Raw genomic sequence first — 23,375 nt, forward strand, 5'->3', positions numbered from 1 at the left:
TGTAATATAACTTGTATGTGAAGGATACATATAAGGCAACCAATAAACAACCTTATTTCCAAGTGGTATAGTAATATGTGCTATAAATTTGTTAGAGATTGGCCATTGTGATGTAGGTGGACCTATAAAGACCACAAGTATTAGAGGACCAAAGTATTTCCTCACTTTCATTAATGATTTTTCAAAAAATATTTAGATTTGTATTTTTAAAACCAATAGTGAGTGCTTTTGGAAGTTTAAGGAGTTTAAAGTACTTATTGAGAAACAAAGCAAGTACAAGTTTAAGGTACTAAAAATGGATATATCTTCAAATTCAGCAAAGAAACAAGAAGATAAAGAAAATAAAGATAGTAAAGGTGTGAATGAAGACGAAGAAGTAAAGAAGATAAAAAAAATGCCTTACAAATTTCTTAGACCAGTAATAAAGATATTGAAGATTATAATGATGATGATGATGATGAGGAGGAGTATCAACCTTTGAATGAAAAACTACAAATTCTAAGGAAGGAAAAGCTTGGAAGAGAGCATGGAGTGCCACAAAATGAATCTTCTTTAATTGAAAGGAGATATCTTTTGAGAGAAAAAAGACCATGTGGCAAATGGTAGAAGAACCATATTTTTCCTCAAGTAAGTAAAGAACATACAAATGCTATTCTTCTTGCTAATCCATTGACTTTGTGTGATATTATAAAGTGTTAAGATGTTATCAAGTAGCAAAAGGCTGTGGAGGAAGAATATCAATCTTTTATGGACAAAAGTATATAAAAATTGATACTTTTTTCTAATAAATCAATCTAGTATTAGTTGTAAGTGGGTGTTTAGGACTAAAAGACATACAATAAATGTCATGGTGAAGCACAAAGCAAGATTAATTATCAAAAAATATATACAAATTGCTGATATTGATTTTAATGAGACTTATGCATCTATTGCTAAATTCATTTCTATTAAGACCATTGTGGCAATTGGAGCAGCAATGGACTTAAAAATGCACCAAATGGATATGAAGACGGTTTCTTTTGCATAAAAAGTTATAAGAAGATATCTATATGGACCAACTTCAAGGATTTGTACAATAAGGCAAAGAATACCTTGAGTGCAAGTTGAAGAGATCCTTCTATAGGTTGAAACAATCACTAAGAATATGGTACTAATGTTTTGACACATTTTTTTTTGTTAATAAGAGGTTTTTAAGGAGTGAGGTTGATCATTCACTATACATGATGTAATCTAAAGAGTTCTTGTTATTTATAATCTTTTATATTGATGATTTGATAATCTTGGCTAATAATATGGAAAAGATGGATTAAATGAAGGCCATATTAATAAAAGAATATAAGATGAGTGATTTAGGAGAGCTCCACTATTACTTAGAAGTGGACTAAAGAGTTCTTGTTATTTATAATCTTCTATATTGATGATTTGATAATCTTGGCTAATAATATGGAAAAGATGGATTAAATGAAGGCCATATTAATAAAAGAATATAAGATGAGTGATTTAGGAGAGCTCCACTATTACTTAGAAGTGGACTAAAGAGTTCTTGTTATTTATAATCTTCTATATTGATGATTTGATAATCTTGGCTAATAATATAGAAAAGATGGATTAAATGAAGGCCATATTAATGAAAGAATATAAGATGAGTGATTTAGAAGAGCTCCATTATTACTTAGAAGTGGAGTTTGTAAAAAATCATCATAATAAGACCATTATAATGAGCCAAAGCAAATACATTAAAGAAGTATTGAAATAATTCAACATAAAAGAATACAAGTCTATTGGAACACCTTTAGAGGCCAATTTGAAGTTGATGAAATTCATGGATGAAGAATATGTATAAGTCGAAGGTGAGATACAAAATATTCTATACAAAATAGCAATAGGCTCATTTATGTATACAATGGTGGCTACAAGAGTGGATCTTATATTTAGTGTGAGTGTTGTGAACCAACACATGTCTAAAGCAAGACCTTTGCATTGAGCAATAATAATGAGGATATAGAGGTACTTAAAAGATACAAAAGACTACAAATTATGCATTGGTAGTAAGAACATTGATTTGCAAGGTTATTGTGATGCAGATTGGACTAGAGATATAAATGATAGAAGATCTATAACAAAAAATGTATTTTTTTATTAGAATGAGAGTTATTTCATAGAATTGTAAGAGACAACCTATGATTGCAAGATCAATCATAGACGCTCAATACATGGCAACAAGTCATTATACAATAAAAGCATGTTAAATAAGGCAATTCTTAGAAAATATTGGAGTAGTATTATTGGAAGCAATTCCAATAATATGTGATAATTAAGGATGTCTTACATTTGCTAAGAATCCAAATTACCATTCAAGAAACAAACACATTAATGTTTAACATCATTTCATATGAGAGAAAATTAAAGATGATATAATCGATATGAAGTATTGTGCTACAAAAGACATGCTTACTGATGTAATTACAAAAACATTAGTAAATGATAGATACCATCAGTTGATAGAGGTATTTGGCTTAAAAGCTTTTTATCAATTAAAAAAGTGAGAGTGTTAAAGATTAAGAAGATCTTGCATAGTTGCTACTACATAGAGTTAAATTATAGTAATTTGCTAATAATCAAAAGATAGCAAAAGATTAATATAAGTTACTATAATAGCAACTAGGATTTTAGGTGGTAGCTAGGTTAAGAAGAATCTAGGGTTTAGTTGAATGTAGCTAAGAATGATGAAAACAATTGTAGATGAAGTTCATCTATAATATATGTAATTTTTAACTATAAGTAAAGAATGTTGGAAGAAGGAATTATCTTATTCGACACTTTGCTTTGTGTACAACCTTATTGATGCTAAATATTGTGGCTTTTGACTTCTTTTTTTCATCAAAAAATAAAAAATTAGAAATTAGAATCAGAATAATTATTCAAATACTAATAAAAGATTTAATTATAGTAGTAATTGATATAGAATAGTAAATATTTTAAATCAAAAGTAAAAACTTTCTTTAAAAATATTTATATATATATTATCAATTTTTATTATACATATATTATTAATAATTATACTTCTAAAAACGTATTTTAATTATTTTTTGATTATATAATTATGTAAATATTTTTAAAATATGTTGTTTTAATAAAAATATCTATTTTATTATTTTATTAGTTATACTAAAAATTAAAATAAATACAAAAATCAAATATATACGCATGTAACTTTCAAGATATTAATTTTTTTATAAATTAATATGGATAAAAATATGTTTTAATTACAACTCTTTTTTAATTTATAAAATTTATGGCTATAAGAAATAATATAATGAGCAAATATTTTGAATTCAAATTACAAAATATTTAACACTATTAAATTTTTATCAAATAATTTAATAAAAATATTAAATATTTATGATTTAAAAAATCATTGATTTATCTAATATTAATCATATGAGCTAAAAGAGTGGTATTTTTTAAATTTTTATATTTATATATAACCAAAAAAAAACTTTCAAATTTTTTAGTTTTATATAAAATAAAAAATCAGAGTAAAATATAAGAAATGGTCTTTCATCTAAACTTAAAAAAAGAATTGCATCTAAACATATAATATAATGAAAGTTAAGAGCATTTTAATATGCATTCAAATAATTTTTAAAATTTTAAATATATTATTATTTTAAAAATGTGATAGATATGAAAAGATATTTTTAAATCTATTATTTTAAAATTAAGTTAAATTTTTGTTCATTTAACTATTATATATTTTTAAAAATACAAAATATATAATAGTTGTTTTAGTTCTAATGAAAGTTTTGTTTTATACTTTTCATATTTGTTTAAGAATTCTATGGATTTTGATAGTCTTTATAACATTTATTTGGAACTTATTATATTTTAGAGATTTTAAAGATTTTAAAGATTTTTTTAAAATAAATAAATCTTAAAATATCTATTTTTAAATTTTATTTATTTATATATAATATTTTAAATAACTTTCATCTTTTACTATAAAAATATAATATATATTTTATAAGAAAAGAAAGATGGAAGTTTTAAAGTAAGATATATAAGAGGTTGAATACATCACCTAAGTACATGTGGTCCATCCAACTAAGGTGATATCTTCTAAGGTGCTATGGAGATCACAAGAATGTAATTTAGATGGTAGAATATCACATTTTCCTCTAATTAATTTTTACAATCAGTTAAAATTAGTAATTCTTAAGACTATTAATCAATTAATCTTCATATGTCACTTATCAACGAAAGCATGACTAATACATTATCCGGATGTTAAACAAAAGAATTAATAGCATAGGATTATGATATTGCCTCTTTATTGTGAGAGAAACATCTAAACAACTAGTCCACACTCTACTTGATTAGTAATTCAAAACAATCAAAAGCCCTATTTTCAAATTGATAAGGATATAAATTCAGCACTACTGGTGAAATGTCCTTACAATTGGACACTCAAAATTTGTTAAGGGACAATAACTATTGTGCTCCATCAAACAATAGAGATTTGTCCAATAGTGGGCAACATTTTCTTGAAAGTAATATTTTCATCTCTAGATAGTGTCTAATATGCCTTCAATACGATAACCAAATACAAAGGTAAAGAGATTTTTTTACCTCATAGATCCCGTTCTTTTTAGTAGACAGTAGAAAATCATATAATTTTTTTGTATATCTAATCTAGATTTTGTTCCTCAAACTAAGCCAATATCTCCATCATGAGCATTGTCTTTAGATAATAGCCTCTTGACTAGAAGAAGTCATATTTGTAGAGGACTCATTTTATTATATCAATAAGACCATTGAACCAAGAGTCAAGCTTAAGGTCTTAGATATATTGAAACTACTATACAAAATTAACTTGCTAAAGTCTTCCTCACATTTCTTCTTCATACACAAAATAATAATGTTCAAGCATTCAAACTAATGCACTAAGTATTAAACATTTGGATATCCATCAATGAATTATAAATCAAGACAATTCAATTCCAAGACATGGGATGAAAATACTTATAAAGGCCTAAGATCTTATGATTTGAATACATTCAAAAAGAAGTTCTACCAAATCCTAAGCCCAAGCTCAAAAATTGCCAATAGACAATTATAATGAAAAGAGAGGAGAAATTGGGCACCTCATCAAAATCTTAATCTAATAAATACAAGAGCAGACATCCTCTAGAACCACACATAGAAACATACAATCAATTTAGCAACTATATTATAGCCTAAAGCCAAATCGATTATAATGCAATAAAAAAACTTTCTTTTCAAGAAACCACCTACATCATCTCATATATAACTTATGATCTTTACAACCATAAGAATAATACAATCACAAGACTAAGAAGCCACATCAGTAAGAACAAAAAAAGAATACTTGGTGAACTAAAGAAGGACCTCACCTATAATACAAGACTTAGGTGATTCACCTAAATAAGAGCATCCAAATAATTCCTCTAAAGAATAAAAGAAATTCACATATAGAATCTACAAGAATGGCTTCTAATTTGTATGAAAAAAAAAAAAAAAAAAAACTTGCTTCCAAATTAAATACACATTTATATCACTGTTAAGGAAATTGGATCAAATAAGCATGGTCATCAAACCAAATTCCTTTTTAAAAAATTCTTCCAAACCATCTTTTTTACTTTATACTCTAATATGCAAGCCACAAAATGTAGAATGTTTTCTATTTTCTTTACAATAATCAAAAATTTAAGGGACAACCACTTCTACAAAGTGCTTACTGGCCTCAACATAATGAGAAGACAATCTATAGCATTCCAATAAGTTTCTATCTTTAAGGATTAATTAGAGTAGATAAACTTGTAAGTAACAATATTTTTCTTCTAAAAAGTAACAATGGTACTTTTGAAGATTATTATTAATACTAATAACATTAAGAATCTACTAAGAAAGTGGAGAGATACAATATGGGTGTATTGATAGAAAAAGATAGGCAATAGAGTAACATACTATATATATAAAACCTCCATCTCAATCTTGTTGGATACAATCAAATTATAAAAATCAAAATAATACATTTGGATTCCAATGGCCAATGCTTTGTACAAATTCATGTCATTAACTTATACTAAGACAACTTTTTGCTATGACAAAATCAACCATACAAGCACTTCTTGGCAATAGCCAATATGGAGAGGATCCCTCTACCTTCAAATCCGACAAGAAAAAACCAAGTCCTTTGCCCTACAAGAAGGACATTACTTTGGACATGAAGATAATATCATCCTAGAAGAAGATGCAAAATTGACATCCATTTTTTCTAAATGACAGATATTGTGGTCCTAGCTTCTTTTAATATTTAATCTCTTAAACAAGATATCTAAAGAATAGAAAAAGAAACCAAAATTTGCAAGCTATTTTGAAAAGCACACTCCCAACTTGAGATCATTTTCCTGTAGAAACAACACTATTACATTGATGACTGCATGCAATGCATAAATCAGCTCTAATTTAAAAAAAAGAAGAGTTTTTGGAATAATACAACGTATTCCACATAAAAAAGAAGGTTTTTAGATCGCATAATCAACTTGATATTACACAAGCTTGCCAATTGCATCTGTGACTAAAAAATCATTATGGAATCTTGATTTTAATTTTTAATCAAAGAAATTAAAAACAAGTAAATTGATATTTTTAATCTTTATGCTTTAAATAAAATAAGACAATAGATGCAATTCAGGAGCATACTCAGCCACCATCCCTTTCTATATATCCCTTGGATAGTTGTAAAGGACTTCAAGATGACAAAGTCTTATTTAGATAGAAGCATAAGATTCAACATACCTATCATAGACCTCAAAAAATAAGCAACATGGATCAATTTCATAATATGGGTTGGCATCTTCAACACATTTTATATGGATTCATATCATCAAATCAAAATAAAGCAATTCATAATGTATAAATAGAACATGGCATCCAGCTAGTTTCAAATTAATAAGTTTTATATTAGTCAAGAATTATACCATTTAGGAGATTTATATAATATTTGATTACAAATAGCATGTATCTTAGATTATTTAGCCATATTCTTGTTGATATAATTCATAATAATTTGAAGACAAGAAAATTCATACTTTAATTCAAGACAAGTCTACAAAGCAAAAGGCAAACAATGTTTCATAGCAGCATGGAGGGATACAATGAATAATACAAAATTAGGCACCTTTAGTGAAAAAATTACCACCACCTTCAAGGAAATCAGGAGAATAAGCATCTTACTTAGTAAAAAAAAGAAAAAAAGAAAAAAAAGAAAAGACAAGTCATAACAATGTATGCAATTCAATTTCATAAGTTCAAAGAAGTAAAAATATGCTTGCAAATAAATTGATTGGACCTTGAAACAAGGCACAAACTTAATCAAGCTCAAACCACCTTTGAAGAAGCTAGGAAGAGCAAGCTTAAAACTACCAAAAATAAATTAGCCACTTTATAGAATAGATTAGGCAACAGATACTAAAAAAGAATTTTTGAATTTTATAAAAATAATAATGAAAAAATCAACATTGATGAACTAATTGCTGATGGCAAGTACATAACAATTCAAATCAATATTATCAACTATTTTCATCAATTTTATAAATCATTATACCTGAACAATCTAGTGATAAAGAGTAACCAAGGTGATTATAACCATTGCCTATAGAATGTTCCGAAGAAGATCATACTTTTCTAAAATGCTATTTTCACTATTAACATTATTGTGCAAGAAGTCTACATGATTGCAAAGCTTCTTCCAAAACACAAAGCTCCAAGCAAAGATACCATATTCATTATATATTAGGTATTAAGAAGCTAATATATTAGGATCTCCTTAGCTTCAACTCCAATATATATTAAGTATTAAGAAGCTTTTTAAGAAATTCCTATATTGCTTAAAGATGAAGCAACCTTAAAAAGTTTTTTAAACAACTTTTAAGAATCTATTAGAATACTCTAAGAACCATCTAAAATCTTCTAGAATATTTTAGAAATCTTTTTAGAATCTTATAGAATCTTTTAGAATAGAATAGAATATTCTAATAATATTCCTAAAATATTCTTATTGAATGTGTGTAACATCACTTTTTTTTTTTCTAACTCCAAATTTCATGAAAGGTATTGATTTTATATTTGTTTCTTTGTTATGTATAATATCTTTAGCTGCTAAATTTTCATCTTTTGGTGTACTTAATAAATCAAGTTTTGGATGGTAACCATAATTGGCATAAAATGGTGGTTGTTGAGTTGAAGCCTGAAGAATATTATTATAAGTAAATTCTACTAAAGGTAAATATGAGGTCCAATCATCTTACTAATATTTGATGGTATATTGTAAATACTGCTCTAAAATTTAATTGTTTTGTTTTGTTTGACCATTTTTTTGAAGATGGAAGACAAAAAAAAGTTTTATATCCATCTTCAATATTTCAAAAAATGATTTCCAAAAATTTGATATAAATTGAGGTCCTTGATCAAAAATGATGTTATCACATGGGCCATGATATGAATATATATTATCAAGAAAGAATCTTGCTATTTTTTCTTGAAAAATCATCTTTTGCATGGAACAAAATATGCCATCTTTATAAGTCAATCCACAATAATATAAATATCATCAAATATAGGTGATAACAATAGATTGGTAATGAAATCCATTGATATTAAAAACTATAGTTGCTTTAGAATTGATAGTGGCTGTAGAGGTTCATTAGGATGATGTTAAGAATTCTTAGATTTTGAATAGATGTTACATGAGATAACAAAATCTTTTACAATCTTCTATATTTAAAGCCACCAAAAATCTCAAGAGATAAAGTTTAATATTTTATTAAATCCAAAATGTCCTATATTTGAAAAATCATGATGAGATTGAAAAATATGAAGTTACATTAGTCATTTTAGAATATATAAATGATCTTTAAAATACAAAAGATCTTTTACAAACTTAAACTTGTCATTATTAAGGTGCTACTTGGTATTATAAATTAATAAATCTTAGTTGATATTACACAAATGGTAGTTGAGTCCTTTCTTGAAGATCAATAGCATAATGAAACGGTTGATGCTCCAACAATATGTCACCCTTCTTCTTTTCAAAGTCATCTTGAAATTCTTTATACTACTTTAAGATAACTACTAACAAGCTTGCTTCTTCACGAGTTAGAATTGCATAAATAATAAATGACATTTCCTTCTTAGCCCTCTTTATAAAAGTCCATGCTCTCAAAAATAAGGGATTTGTTGTTGATGACTTCTTCATAGGTTTTACTCAAAGAAATTCTATAGAAAATTTAGTCTTATAAAACCTCTAACCTATAGATAGATTATATCCTTATAACTACAAAAATACTAGAATTATAAGATTGGATAGGGTTATAATAATATTAAATACTATTTTACTACTATGGCCTTTATGTGATATTTTTAGTAATATAGTTTTATAAATAATATTACTCAAAGATAAATATTGACTATTTATTATTTCTAAATATATATATTTTTATTTTTTTATTAGAGAAATCTTATGAAGTTTAAAAAAAAATTATTTAAAAAAGAAGAATTTTTTTAAAAATATAATAAGATATTTATTTGAAGTTTTTGTAGGCCAATAAATAATGGTATAGTAAAACAATGAATTGGTTGGATAGAAAAAAAAAGATCTTAATAAATTTGAGATGTTGAAATATCTAGTTGTATGGTCCCTACTATGGTTGGACCTCTTCATTTTTTTGAATGATCACACTCCTAATCCTAGGACTGTTTGTAACTTTTGATCAATAAAAAATGATTCTCTTGAAGTCAAAGTATTTTCACCTTTGATTAAAAAAATCAACATTGACTATTAATTCAATATTTTTCAAATAAATCCAATCAAGTATGTCTTTCGATCTTCTTATTCATGATATCAAGAATACTTCTTCCAAGTCTCATGATACTTCTAAATTTGAGTTTAAAAACAATCTACTCTATTTTAAAGATTGCTTATATATTCCAAAAGAAGAAGCATATTTATGTTTATGTTAAGCATATTATAACTTTCCAATAGTAGGATATTTTGGATATAATAAGACTTTGAAGCTAACATCAAGAGATTTTTGGTGGCCTTAAATATAAAAAGATGTAAAAGACTTTGTGCAGTCATAAAATATATGTTCAAGATCAAAAACTCTTCATCTTCAAACTTATGAACTTCTTCAACCATTACCTTAAATTGATGGACAAATAAAACATGTGAATCAAGTTTTGAAGCAATATTTTAAGTGTACTATCAATTACCATCAAAATGATTGAACAATGCTTTTACCATTAACAAAGTTTGTGTACAATATTTTGGCACATTCTTTTACATAATAAACACCTTTCTTTGTCAATTATGGTTATCATCCACAGCTTGATACTTTTGACTTTTCAAAAATTGATAATCGTATGGCAGAAGATTTGGCAAATTATTTATCAAAATTATATGCAATAATGATAATATAGTTAAAGAAAGGTCAAGAATGATAGAAGATAAATAAAGATGTCTATTACAAAGAATAACTATAATTCACCATAAGCAATAAGTTATAGTTACTTTTTCACAATATGAAGATTACTTGTCCTTGTCACAAATTGGACTATTGTACGGTTAAACTTTTTTTTATTTGTAAATAAGTCAATTTTGTTGCTTATTGATTACATCTATCAAAACGTATGAAGATTCATTATATATTTTATATGTCTCTTTTTGAATCATATAAGATAGTGAATATTTTGAGAAGAAGAAAAATGTCACCTCTTCTTATAGAAGTAGATAATAATCAAGAATTTGAGATAGAAGAAGTCTTAGATTCAAGGCATCACCAATATAAGTTAGAATATCTTATTTCTTGGCAAAAATATGACATTAATGAATACACATGGAATCTAGCAAAAAATCTTTCAAATGCAATAAAGAAAGTTGACGCTTTTCATCAAGAAAATCTATCAAAACTAAGATGAAGAATTGCAAGATCTATAAAAGATGATAATTGCTTCTCATAGAATGTTTCTTTAAAAAGAGAGATAATGTTACAAATATATATATTTATTCTAATAATTACTTATATGTTTATATAAAAGTAATTAAAAATAAATTAATTTTATAATATCTTCTAGAAAAGCTTTTTAAAAGCTTCATAGATACTACTTTGACTTCACATGTGTTTATAGTTAGTTAATAGGTTAGAAACTTGATCAATAAGTTATCTATGAGTATTACAAACATACTTATATATTTTAATAGTTATTTATATGATTACATGGAAGTAGATAAATATAGATTAATTTTATAATATCTTCTAAAAAATCTTTCTAAAAGCTTTATAGTCACAATTTTGATTTTAGATATATTTATAATTGATTGATGGATTAGAAACTTGATCAACAAATTAACCACATACTACATGTGTTAGTAGCTTGTGGAACAAGTTAACTATATGGTGCACATATAGATGACTTGTCTTGCAAGTTAAGACATGTATCTAGCAAAATCAACACATATTGGAAGTCCTTGTCATGGACATACTTATATAAGCTAGTAATTACATATACAAATAGGTAGAAGTAAGTAAAAGTAGATAAAAGTAAGTTAATTCTATAGTATTTAATATGGAAGCTTCTTAGAAGCTTCATAGATGCTGCTTTGACTTCATAGGTGTCTTTAATTGACTTTTTGGATTAGAAACGTGCTCAACAAGTTGGCCATGTGCCACACATGTTGTTAGCTTGAAGATCAAGCTAATTATGTGGCCCACACATAGAAAAACTTGCCTTGTAAGTCAAGGCATGTGTCCTACAAGGTCAACACATATTGGAGGTCCTATAGAACATCGCCACATAGTTCCTAGCTGGATAGTATATATAGAGACAAGAGTGAAGCCTTCTTCACTCTTGTCAACTCCTTTCTTGCTTCGAGTCTAGTTTCAAGGGTGTCTAGTTTTCTTGTCTTTTGGCAATAGCCATTCCAGTTTCTCTTTCAATATACATACTTGTTTATTTATATTTTGTTACCTTTCTTTGAGTGAAAGCTCACTTGTTTGAATTATTTTTTTATCGAGTTCTTGTCCTTGACAGTCCTATAGAATATTGTTGCATAACTTCTAATTAGGAAGTATATATAGATTCAAGAGTAAAGCCTTCTTCACTCTTGTCAATACCTTTTTAGTCTTTAGTTTTATTTCAAAACTTTTTAGTCGTATTATCTTTAGCAATAGTCATTCTATTATAATACTATATCATCTTTTAGTGATTTTTTAATTCTTTTGAGTGACACAAAAGTGTATAGAAGATTTCTTTGTTCAAGATTCATATCCTTGATAATGTGTTATATATATATTAGTAACTTGTGGAATAAGCTAACTATATGGCACACACATAAATAACTTACGTTGCAAATTAAAGTATATGTCTAATAAAGTCAACATGTATTAAAAGTCCTATAGAATATTGCCACATAGCTCCTAATTAAAGAGTATATATAGAGGCAAGACTGAAACTCATTCTACTCTTGTCAATTCTTTTTCAATCTATAGTCTTTTTTTAAGTCTTTTTAGTCTTCTTTTCTATAGCCATAGCCATTTTAGTTCAATATATTATCATTTTTGAATGATTTTTTAATCTTTTTAAGTGACACAATAGTGTATTAAGTATTTCTTTCTTTGAATTTCATATCCTTGACATTAAATCTAATTAGATATTAAAAATCTGAGATGTAGTACTTGGAAATTCAAACATATTCAATAACTCCAATTATGATACATAGAATTTTCAAAAAAAAATCTATTGGCTTGCTTTGCATGAAAATAAAAATTAATTAATTATAATTTTTTTTTTTTTATCATTTCTATACAAGCTAATTTGATATATTTCAGCTCAAGTAATAGAGTGCTTATTTAGCATGTGAAAGATTTGGAGATTGATACTTCACTTTTCTTTCAACTTCAATAGCTCAGTTGGTTAAATGATATCCTAAGATGGGCCATTATGTAATACATGTAGTGCCAAAAATGCAAACATGGCCTATACAATGATTAATTCCACACTAAAGTAGTGCTTCATCAAATGTAGTAAATCATGATTCAAATGGAAATAGATTCATAGATTGAATTATAGAAATTCAAAAACTTACAATCACAAAAAAAAAAAAAAAAAAAAAAAAAAAAATGCCACTATGGAGACACATTTCTTTATATTCAAACATAAGCCTCTTCATTTTACTCTAATTACAATTGACTTAATTACAAACGTCTCTTAAACCTTGATTTGTTGACTTGTTCACTTGCTTATAGCTATCAAAGCACAAAGAATATATCAATAATATCAACTCGAGGAACTCAGTCATCCTCCTTGGCACCAATCTAATCAAGAGTCATTACAATCTTAACAAAAAATCTTACTTTGACCAAATCATCAAATAACTTATAAGCTGAGGTAATCAACAAACTTGCCTCAATATTGGCAAAAGACATCTTGGTCTAAATTATATAAAAAATGGAAGTAAATTCATTAGATAGTATCACGTCTAATCAAAGCTATCTTGACTTACATATACAATAAGAGAATAATGCCCAAACTCTCCTTACCATGCCTTGAACAATGCAACAGAGTGTACACCTTGTTAATCATAACTACATTAGAGATACAAAACAATTCATTGTTGGATCCATTTGGATCCCAAAGCATTAAAATCAAGACCCATTATTTCCAAGGTAATACATAGTGTGCATCAATAATGCATGACATATATAGACCTTAGGTCATTACTATGATAACAAGGCTCTTAGATACATGTAGAACTTAACTAGATGAGTTCTAAGGCTACCACCTTCAAAATACCACAGATACCTTAGTTCTTTTCTTATTATGATTCATGTAACTATATCATTCCTTTAAGCTGAAGTGGCATTTTAAATCTCAATTGGCTAGAGCACCCATTTAGTAAGTGGAAGGTCCTGAATTCAACTCTCAATGGAAGTAATGGGTATCAAAGATGTTAACTAGAGTTTTATTTTAGTGTCGCCTAGCGTCTCACCCGTGCAGGTCCATGGAATTTGTGTGGGGTGGGTTTATTGGTCCTACACGGTGGTAGTATATGTTAAAGGAAGTTAGGCAGCAGTAGGTTTCCAAAAGTACAAACAGTTTGACGTCTCCTAAGACGTTTATCAAAAGAACAATCCATGCAAAATATTTATTGTGGTTGTTTTGTGTGGAAAATCAGTGTACGGGTGAGAGGCAGGATTCTTGCAATACCCCAAAGTCAGAGCAAAGCGTTTATTCAACGGTCCATAAATCCAGCCCCCAACTAAGAGGCAGAACTCAATGACATTCAATTCAAGAACAGCAGCGATATGAGATCGAGGAGAGCCTACAAGTACTGCGTCACCACGCACAATGGTACTTCCTGGATGGCCCTCGACCTGATACAACAACTGATCTACTCCTGGAAGAACCAGCCGTATGTCATCACCGGCTGCAGCCAGAGCTTCCGCACCCAGCTTACTGATAACAATGCGCACCGTAAACAGCCATACTGCCAATGCTCGTCCGGAAGCCGTGCCATGAGGCCAACAGCCACTGCCACGTTGAGGTGCACCATCATGTACATCCATTTCGCGATCGTCACATTTGTATGCCGGCTGGTGGTGTACTGACCGGTACGCTTTTCCAGGCTCACATATGGACACACCACCTCTTCTAGCTGGAAGGACGTGACATGACGTCCAATCGTGGCGCTTTGCTGCACCTTCTCAGGGGCTTCGTCCCTGCTGGCACCTCTTGCCGGTGTCAAGTTGCAGCTGACAGTAACGAGAGCAGCAATCTCATCAATTGTGTGGGCCCGTGTTTGATGATAATTCACAAAGATCTCAAGATCATCAGGCGTGAAAGATAGAAAATAAATCCTGCTACCATTGAAACGCACAACTGGGAAACTAGGGCATCGAGGAGATTGTGTCCAAAAAAACCTGCAACAGTTCGTGCCACTATTTGGTTTAAACTTACGGCCTACTACCAAGAGCAGCCAGCGAGATCTTCCAAAGGCCTCTGCTATGATTGCGGCCTTTGTCGCCAAACTTCTTAGTTCACTCTTTGTATTCCAGCATGTCAGCAACACATCCAGTCTGGTAGGTCCTCCATGATAGCCCGGCGCCAAAACATACCACTCTGAGCGACTGAGAGGCGACAGTGGCATTCGAGTGCCTTAGGGCGGTTACCACAGCGATTGAGGAGGTGAGCGCATTAGAAGCTTGGTGCCAACTGCTGCTGCGGACACCGATTCCAACTGCGCCTCAAAACGCAATAATTTGAGATGACCATGCGGCTGTGGCCGAGGTGGCGACGCCTTGCGCCCTAGCAAGTTGTGGAAGGTTCCAACAGGCCAATGCTGCACCTAAAACCCTAGTGAAATTCTCTTTTGGACTCTGAAGACTCTGGATCCATCCCATTCTGCAACATTCGCCGGTCTAACTGTATCGTATTCCGTGGAGGACAAGACTCGCGTCACCTATCCTAGAAGCAACTATCCCACTGGATTTCGAGGGCCCTGAAAACAATTCAAGTCTTAAGCATCTTTGCCGAGGCTCTGTCGCGAACTTATGCATAGAAATTCTGCACAGTTCTCAGAGTAGATAGGATGCCACTCGATCTTCCAACACTTAGAAGTTGCCAACTACAGTCCTGAAACAAGTTCAGTAGCTCACCTCCAACTGCATACAATTTCTCGAATAGATTCTCCTCAAGAATATCCTTCTACCCAACAATCGGACTAGCTCAACGAGTTTTAAGTAACAAGCACCCAACTGTAGATTCTTCATAGAACTGGACATACCATTACGAAGCAACTCGTCTGCGTGCAGATTCTTTTATTTCATTTAAAACACTCTATTTACTTGCGTACAATGTAAGAAGATGTTCGAAGACGTGAAGCTTCCTCCTTTCCCCTCTAATTCCAGCTCGCGGTCTTCGGATGCGCAGATTTCGCATTTTCACCGCACAACTCGCAGGGATTTCATTATTACCTACTCGACGAATCAACTCTCCTCATTACTACTGCATATGGACACTAAAAAATTTGCTCTTGACCGTAAATAATATTTCTAGTTCTAAGAGTCAATGGTTGCGATCCCGATTTTCTGCAAACTTCAGCATTGACGTTCTTCACCGATCATAGGAACGTCATGACCCAATACATTTGCTTGAAATGAACTTTGAAGTGTGATCACCTTCCTCTCAGATTTGTCTCAAGATCACGGGTTTTTAAAAATGTCATCTGATGGCATTGACGACCCTCCGGGTAAATTTGAAATGCGCGATGGACTTCCAGCGCATGTCAGAGTCGTAAGCAGACTTGAGGTTCTTTAGCAAAGTAGAGAACTTGGAATCATGGTCCACTGTCATCGTCCTTGTGTAAGAGTTCATCCTGATGGGATTGTCGATTTGTAATTCTCGGGTGTGGCCGTGACCAGGATACATGCATGTGCACCGGAATCCAGGTCCAATCTTCAGGCCCTTGGTGCCCCAGGAGCTTGATGCGGTCACCCTGGAACTGTCACTGCACCACCCTCTGCGAAAATAGGATATGAACAAGCTTAGTCCATTCACAAGAGTTGGGTTGAAAAGTTTGAACAGATTTCTACCACATGGTTACCCTCTTGCAATTCTAGGAAACCTGGAAACATTGTGGGAGGACTCGGCAAGATATTTCCCGTCGCACCTAGCAACGCGAGTGAGTCCTGGAGACCCAACAGACGGTAGACGTAAATTGACCGTCATCAGCCCACGGTTCTGCAGGAAGAAAACGGGCTGAGTGATGGGAACTTTTCGTTTACTATGTCTCCAGCACTCTGTTGGGCCTAAACCTCCTAGTCCCACGACGAGCTTGTTGGTGTCAAGATTAGGTTTCTGATGAATTGTCTGCTTGGTAAGCAAATCCACGTTTCTCATCATGTAGCCTCTCTTGTAGGTCGCGAAAATTGGATGGTCTTCAAGCGCTGCTGGCTTTCTACAGTCGCGGTTCTGCCGGCTCCACCCATCCGCAAGTGGTTTATTCAGAGCTCGTGATGTCTTAGCTCCATACCACGTCGATGCACTGAATCCCCAAGGAGTGGAAGGGTCAAACTTCACTGATGTTGTGATCGGCTTTTCAGATGAATTTGGAACCTGTGTGCCAGAGGTGGTGACCTGAGAAATTGTGGCGGAGAGAAGTGATTAACTTTTTTCCTTGGAGTTTTGCGGAGCATGAATCATACATTTGAAAATTTGAAATTCCAGTCTGAAGGCTTCACCTCGCGTGGTGACATAGCCACTGTGTTGAATGCTTGTTCTGGTAATCTCCAATTGTCTCTTCTCCATTCAGGTGATGTCGCAATCTCCTCTGCATCTACTTTCCCCCTCGAAGTGGATTTCATGGTTTCCCACTCCTCCATTGCCATAATCAAATCCTTGGGACTGTTTTGTTTAGACTTTTCGCGATTATTACATCCCATTTTTCTGTCACTAATCACAAATGCGGATTCAAATGACGATTTCTTAAAATCAAAATTTGAAGCTGTCTCAGCAGCGGCAGCCCAACCGGTGCTTGCTTGTTTGGGTTTCAATGGTTGCTTTGGTCGAGGTTTCACTCAGCGGACTACGGATCTCTCTAGCAATTGAGGCATTTGTGGAGAACGCCGCCGCAGCTGCTTGATAAGTTTCGCATGGTGAAGGAGGATGGTGGAAAGGTCTTTGCCGTCGAAGAGTGAAGCTTATGGCATTATGATCTGATTTTTTGTCCAAGGGAAGGATCTGGATTTCCTTCAACAAGTGTCGAGCTCTGGAAAGGGGTGCGAGAATGCAGTCCACAACACTGGTGCTCCTACACGTTGTCTCTCCCGATCTTGGCCAAACCTAGACAAGGAAATACTCCGCATCAGTAGTTTGGGACGATGAGCATATTAGTATCTTCCTTTGCATCTCTAACTCTCTTCGTATTAGAACACACACATCTTGATTGCTTCTTGTGCAGAGTAGTTTACTTGGGTGACACCATTGCAGATGATTAAATCGTTCGTGTCGCAAACATCCATCAGCGAAAGACCGAACTTATTAATATTCTTGTCCGCAGAGTCACGTGACAACCCTTGCCGCTGCGCTTCACAAGCTTGTGCATCACCTATCCGGCTGTTGAAATCACCCACAACGAGGAAATTGCGAGCATTTTTCTTCTTCGATAACGAGAAGATGTCATTACTAAGACTCTTGTAAGGAAAACTCGGTTCGAGTCGGTCACGGCCATCGTAAGCTGAGGAGGAAATCGGGGGAAAGTAGCAAACAGCTGCAAAGAGGTCTTTCTCGAATCCAAGGGCTTTGTCAAGCTTGAGCCAGAGGTAATGGCCCTGAGGATCAATTTTGTAACCTAAAATGTGGAATGAATAGTCGTGCTTGTAGTAGCATGCCACGCCGCCGCGATTCCCAGCTTTGTCACTTCTGCAAGATATCAGGTCATAGTCCTGCAATGTGAGCGCCGAAGAGATTTGTTAGCATGGTATGTTCCACCCAAACCTTGCAATTGACCACGGAAGACAGTTACACCCAGCTCTTGACAGCCATATCTCAAAAGATTACCAGCAATTCAGGCAGATGGTGACCTTTCCGCTGCCATGTGTCGGATAGAAATAGAAGGTCCACCTATGAAAGTTTCATTCATGAGTTACAACAAACACCACCACAAGATTACCAATATCTTTTAAAAAGTATCATGAACCAATTTCAACAAACAAAACGAAGCTGCGAGTCAACAATCACGACAGAGGAACGACAATGGCTGCAATGCAGGTTTTGGACTTGAGGCACAAACAAGCAAATGTTGATATACCATTGGAATTATTGTTGTTTGTGGGTTTAAATGCGATCTTATAAATGAATTTCAAGTAAAAGAAATATTCCCCTGACCTGTTTCTCATTGATGTAGTGTTGCAAGCTATCCACGTTCTTCTTCCCACTGATAGATCTCACATTCCAATAAATGCACTTGAAGGGGGTATTCGATGCAGCACCTTGACAGTATTGCAGACTGGCCATCTTGCCTGCAGCTAGTGGTTCACGTTCCAGTAGTTGTAATTTGTTCCTCGAGGCTCATGTCTATCCCCTCGTAGGTTGATGCTTTCTGTCGATACATACTGGATCTGCAAACTCAACTCCACCTGTTTATCGATCTGCAATGTTCACTCCTCCATGCCTTTGAAAGCCTCGAGCAACGCATCTTCCATTTCTCAGGCAATCAAAAGATTTGATGACGTCTTGCAATTCAACGCTGCTGCAAGAAACTCAAAACGAATGTCGACTTTGCATTGCAATGTTGACACTCTCCTACTCACTGGACTGAAGTCGCAACCTTTTTCCGACTAATCAGTGCTGATGAATGAGATACTGGCAGGACGAAAATTTAAGTGTGCGAAGAAGCTTGTGTGCAAGGGACTCGCATCCTTTTCCGAGGAGTTAGTAGGTGCAAGCTCCCACAGCTGGAGCGCTAGATTCGTCCCCACATAGAATCTTTACCCGTCAAGCAGACCACAGAGCATCTCCTCGCCGCTGGAACGAAATGGACACTCTTTCAGATTCTAATGTTTTGAGTCAATTACTTTCAAAGTATGTAAGTTAAGACAATCCATGAATTGTTAAAAAGTGTATGTTTGGAGGAACAGAACAGAACCTTGAGAAAGTGGTCCATTAAAAGTAACGAAACAATAAAAAGTGCCCGCCGAAGGAGGAAGAGGAACTTTCCAGCGTGGGTTGTTTGAGATCCACTAGTTCCGGGAGAGCAACTTTAACTGCTCATCAACATGCCACTTGTTGTATGTTTGGATTGATTTTTTGGACCTCTAATTAAGCAAATCATCAACACATTGCTTCTTTTGTTACAAAAATAAGATAAGAAACAATTTATATTTATTATAGATAAAAGTTTTATTTCTTATCAATTCCTAATATTAAAGAATATAGAAACATTAAATCATTTTTATGATTCTCATTTTTTTTATGTATTACTTGCTTGATTTTGTGACCTAGGTTTATCTATCTGTATTTGGTTAGCTTTGTAGTTGCTTCTTTTAGATGTCATCAATGCATTGCAAATACCAATTTTGTATTATGTGATTTAATAAAATTTATATTAGATTCAAAGGTGATTTAAAGACAATCAAGATTAATTATTATTTTCTGAATTATTGGATTAGTCACCATTACCTCTAATTCATAGCCATCCTTTGATTTAATTACCATGTAATGTGTTGGTAATTAAAATTTAGCTTTACTACAATTTACATCTTTTTAATGGCTAATATCATAATATTATTTTGATTTTATGTCTTTGAGAAGAATATTTTTTCTTAATATTTTAGTTGTGGAAGAAGACAGTCCCAACATCTTAACAGTGCATGGAAACAACTCGACAACGATTCTTCACAGATGTAGCTAATGATACGTCCCATATAATATTTTTTCTTAATATCATAATATTATATGGGACATATCATATATATATATATATATATATATATATATTATAATAACTAGAAACAAATTCAATTAAAAATAAAACTTTAACAAGACAAAACTTTAAGTGACTGCTATTTTTTAAATAGTCTTTGATCTCATATATAGACCATGTATATATATAAATATATATATATATATATATATTATTCTTAATATATTTAGTTGAAAAAATATTATTTCAAATTTTCTTTTAATAGAATATTTTAATATCTAAAATATATGTAATTTATTTTTAATATTTTATCTTGTTAAAAAATCTTCTTTATATTTTTTAAAATTGTATTTATAAAGATAAAAATTACTAAACTTATATACATTGTGTGATGAAATAAATAAATAAATAAATAATGTATAGCTTATACTAATTATACATTGACATACATAAGAATCATTTAGCATGCACATACTCTAACGTAAAAGAAGAAGACACATAATTTTTTATAAATTGTACATTATAGTGTAAAAAGACAAAAATACACAACCATGTACAATTTGCTTTAATAGAGTAAAAAAACAACATAACAAGAAAGAATAATTTCAAATAATGTAAAATTTTCTTTATTAAATATAAAGCATATCCATTACAAAATAAAATGTTTTGAGCACACAACTCCATGAACTTATAATGTATAATATATTTAAACAAGAAAATAACAAAATCAAATCCTTGGCCCTAAATTTTCTTGAGTAAACTAAAGATTTATGAAAGATTTGTATGGCACTAAGAAAAAAAATCAAAGCAAATCAAAATAGTTCAATAAAATTCTTAACATTACTTATATTAGTTCTTAATATATTGAATCGAAGTTAGATATATCTGATAGAAGAAACTTCTATCAATTGCTTCTAAATAAAAAAAATTAATGAAAATTTATATTCATTAATAGACCATTTTAACTTAGATTTTTTTTTTCTAAATTTCCTAGAATGTAATTAAATTGATTCTAAGCTTCAAGATCAAGATGTATAAGAATGACCATTACACCATTCTTTAGTTTTAGCAAAGATTCTCTTTTATCACATGTATACAAACAAAGTTTCTTAGAAAATATAAAATTATATTTTTTGTCAAAAGATATTAGTAGAATCTATATTTTAAGCTAATCACTAAAGTCTAAAATTACAAAATATAGAAGAAAGTATAAAATAGGAAACAAAGAAACTTACATAATAAGAAATGAGCAATGTATGGGAAAGTAAGATAAAAAAACAAGTTAGGAAGAGAACTAAGGTGCCATTAATCAAAAAACTTGAGAAATTTTAATTATAACTAATCAATACACATTATGGTTGAAGATTATCTAATACATTTAAATTTTTACAACTTTAAGTCAATACATGTTGGAGGTCCTATAGGACATCACCACGTAGCTCTTAGTTAGATAGTATATATGGAGGCAAGAGTGAAGCCTTCTTCACTCTTGTCAACGCCTTTCTAGTCTTAGTCTTGTTTTGAAGACTTTTTAATCTTTCTTGTTTTTAGCAATAACGATTCTAATTAATATTACATCACCTTTGGAGTGACTTTTTAGTTCTCTTCAGTGATAGAAGAGTGTGTTGAGGATTCTCTTTCTTTGAGATTCATGTCCTTGACACTCAACTAGAATTGTTATTTTTAAACTTATATATATGGAATAAAATTGTTTGAAATTCACAAATGTAGTGAGATTTAGTAATATATATATATATATATACATATATATATATATATATATATATACATAGAAATACCTTTCAAAAAAATTCAAATATATATATATATATATATATATATATGCACATATATTAATTAAAAAGTATTTTAATTTTAAAAAAATTTAATTTGCTGAGTTAAAATAAACTTTGAAGTATTTATGTAAGATACAATTAATCATTGAAATAGGATTACTTCATGCCAGCTAAACTCTCTTTAAAACTTAGGACCATTATTAATGGTGTGTTAAATACATTACAGACTACAAAAAAAATTTAAGAACCTTATACTCTTTAATAAAAAAAATTATAATAGTATAATTTAGATCTAAAATGTAAATTTTGTAAAGACTATTGAAGAAAATCTTGTAAATAAATTTTATTAGATTCTTCTATAATATAAGAATCTAACACTTAAAAACACTCAATGATTTAGAAGGTAGCTTCTTGACATGTATTGAAATTATAAATAAATCAAAAAAATTATTTTATTTAGAGATTTAGCATAAAAAGTAGTGTAATTAAAAAATTAAAAAATAAAATCAAAGTCTTGTCATGTCATATATACAATCATATTAGGTATAGACCATCTTGTGCTATGGAATGTAATATATAAAATTATAAAATATATTAAGCACTATATTTTGTCTTTATTAAGATTTTTTTTCCATTATTCATAAATTCAAACCTTGATAACAATAAATATTCTATAGTATAAGTACTGGTTAGTCTATTAATTCTAGATTTAAATCTAATTTAGATAAAGTAAGCATTATTTTCAACAAATTTGATTTTATTCATAGCAAATTAAGACCTATATTTATAAAATAGATTTTATCTTTTAATATTACTATTTAAGACCTATTGTCAAATGTTCCATCTTTGTTATTTATTATGTAATAATAGAATTATAATAACAGATCCATCTCTTACTATTACAAATTCATTTTTTGTAACAACAATTTTAAAATTGTAACAAAGTTTGAAACCTTATGATATCTTTGCATACTCTTGTTAATTCTAAGTCTTAAAGTATTTTATTTATTTATCTTTTCCTTAATTCCTCTTTGTTCTTCATATTAGATATGAAGAATACAAAAGTTTCACTATTC

General features: G+C 30.8%; 1 protein-coding gene across 1 annotated transcript; it reads right to left on the reverse strand.

Moving 5' to 3' along the window:
• Positions 1 to 15,867: 15,867 nt before the first annotated feature.
• Positions 15,868 to 16,983, reverse strand: LOC112279722 (uncharacterized). The gene is made up of 2 exons (XM_024514398.3): positions 16,751 to 16,983; positions 15,868 to 16,600 (listed from the first exon to the last, which is right to left on the reverse strand). The coding sequence occupies exons 1-2, from the start codon at positions 16,981 to 16,983 to the stop codon at positions 16,303 to 16,305; spliced, it is 531 nt and encodes a 176-aa protein (XP_024370166.1). The 3' UTR covers positions 15,868 to 16,302.
• Positions 16,984 to 23,375: the final 6,392 nt, after the last annotated feature.

The sequence above is a fragment of the Physcomitrium patens genome, chromosome 1 (genome assembly GCF_059467195.1).
Source record: "Physcomitrium patens ecotype Gransden chromosome 1, ASM5946719v1, whole genome shotgun sequence".
NCBI classification, from domain to species: Eukaryota; Viridiplantae; Streptophyta; class Bryopsida; order Funariales; family Funariaceae; genus Physcomitrium; species Physcomitrium patens.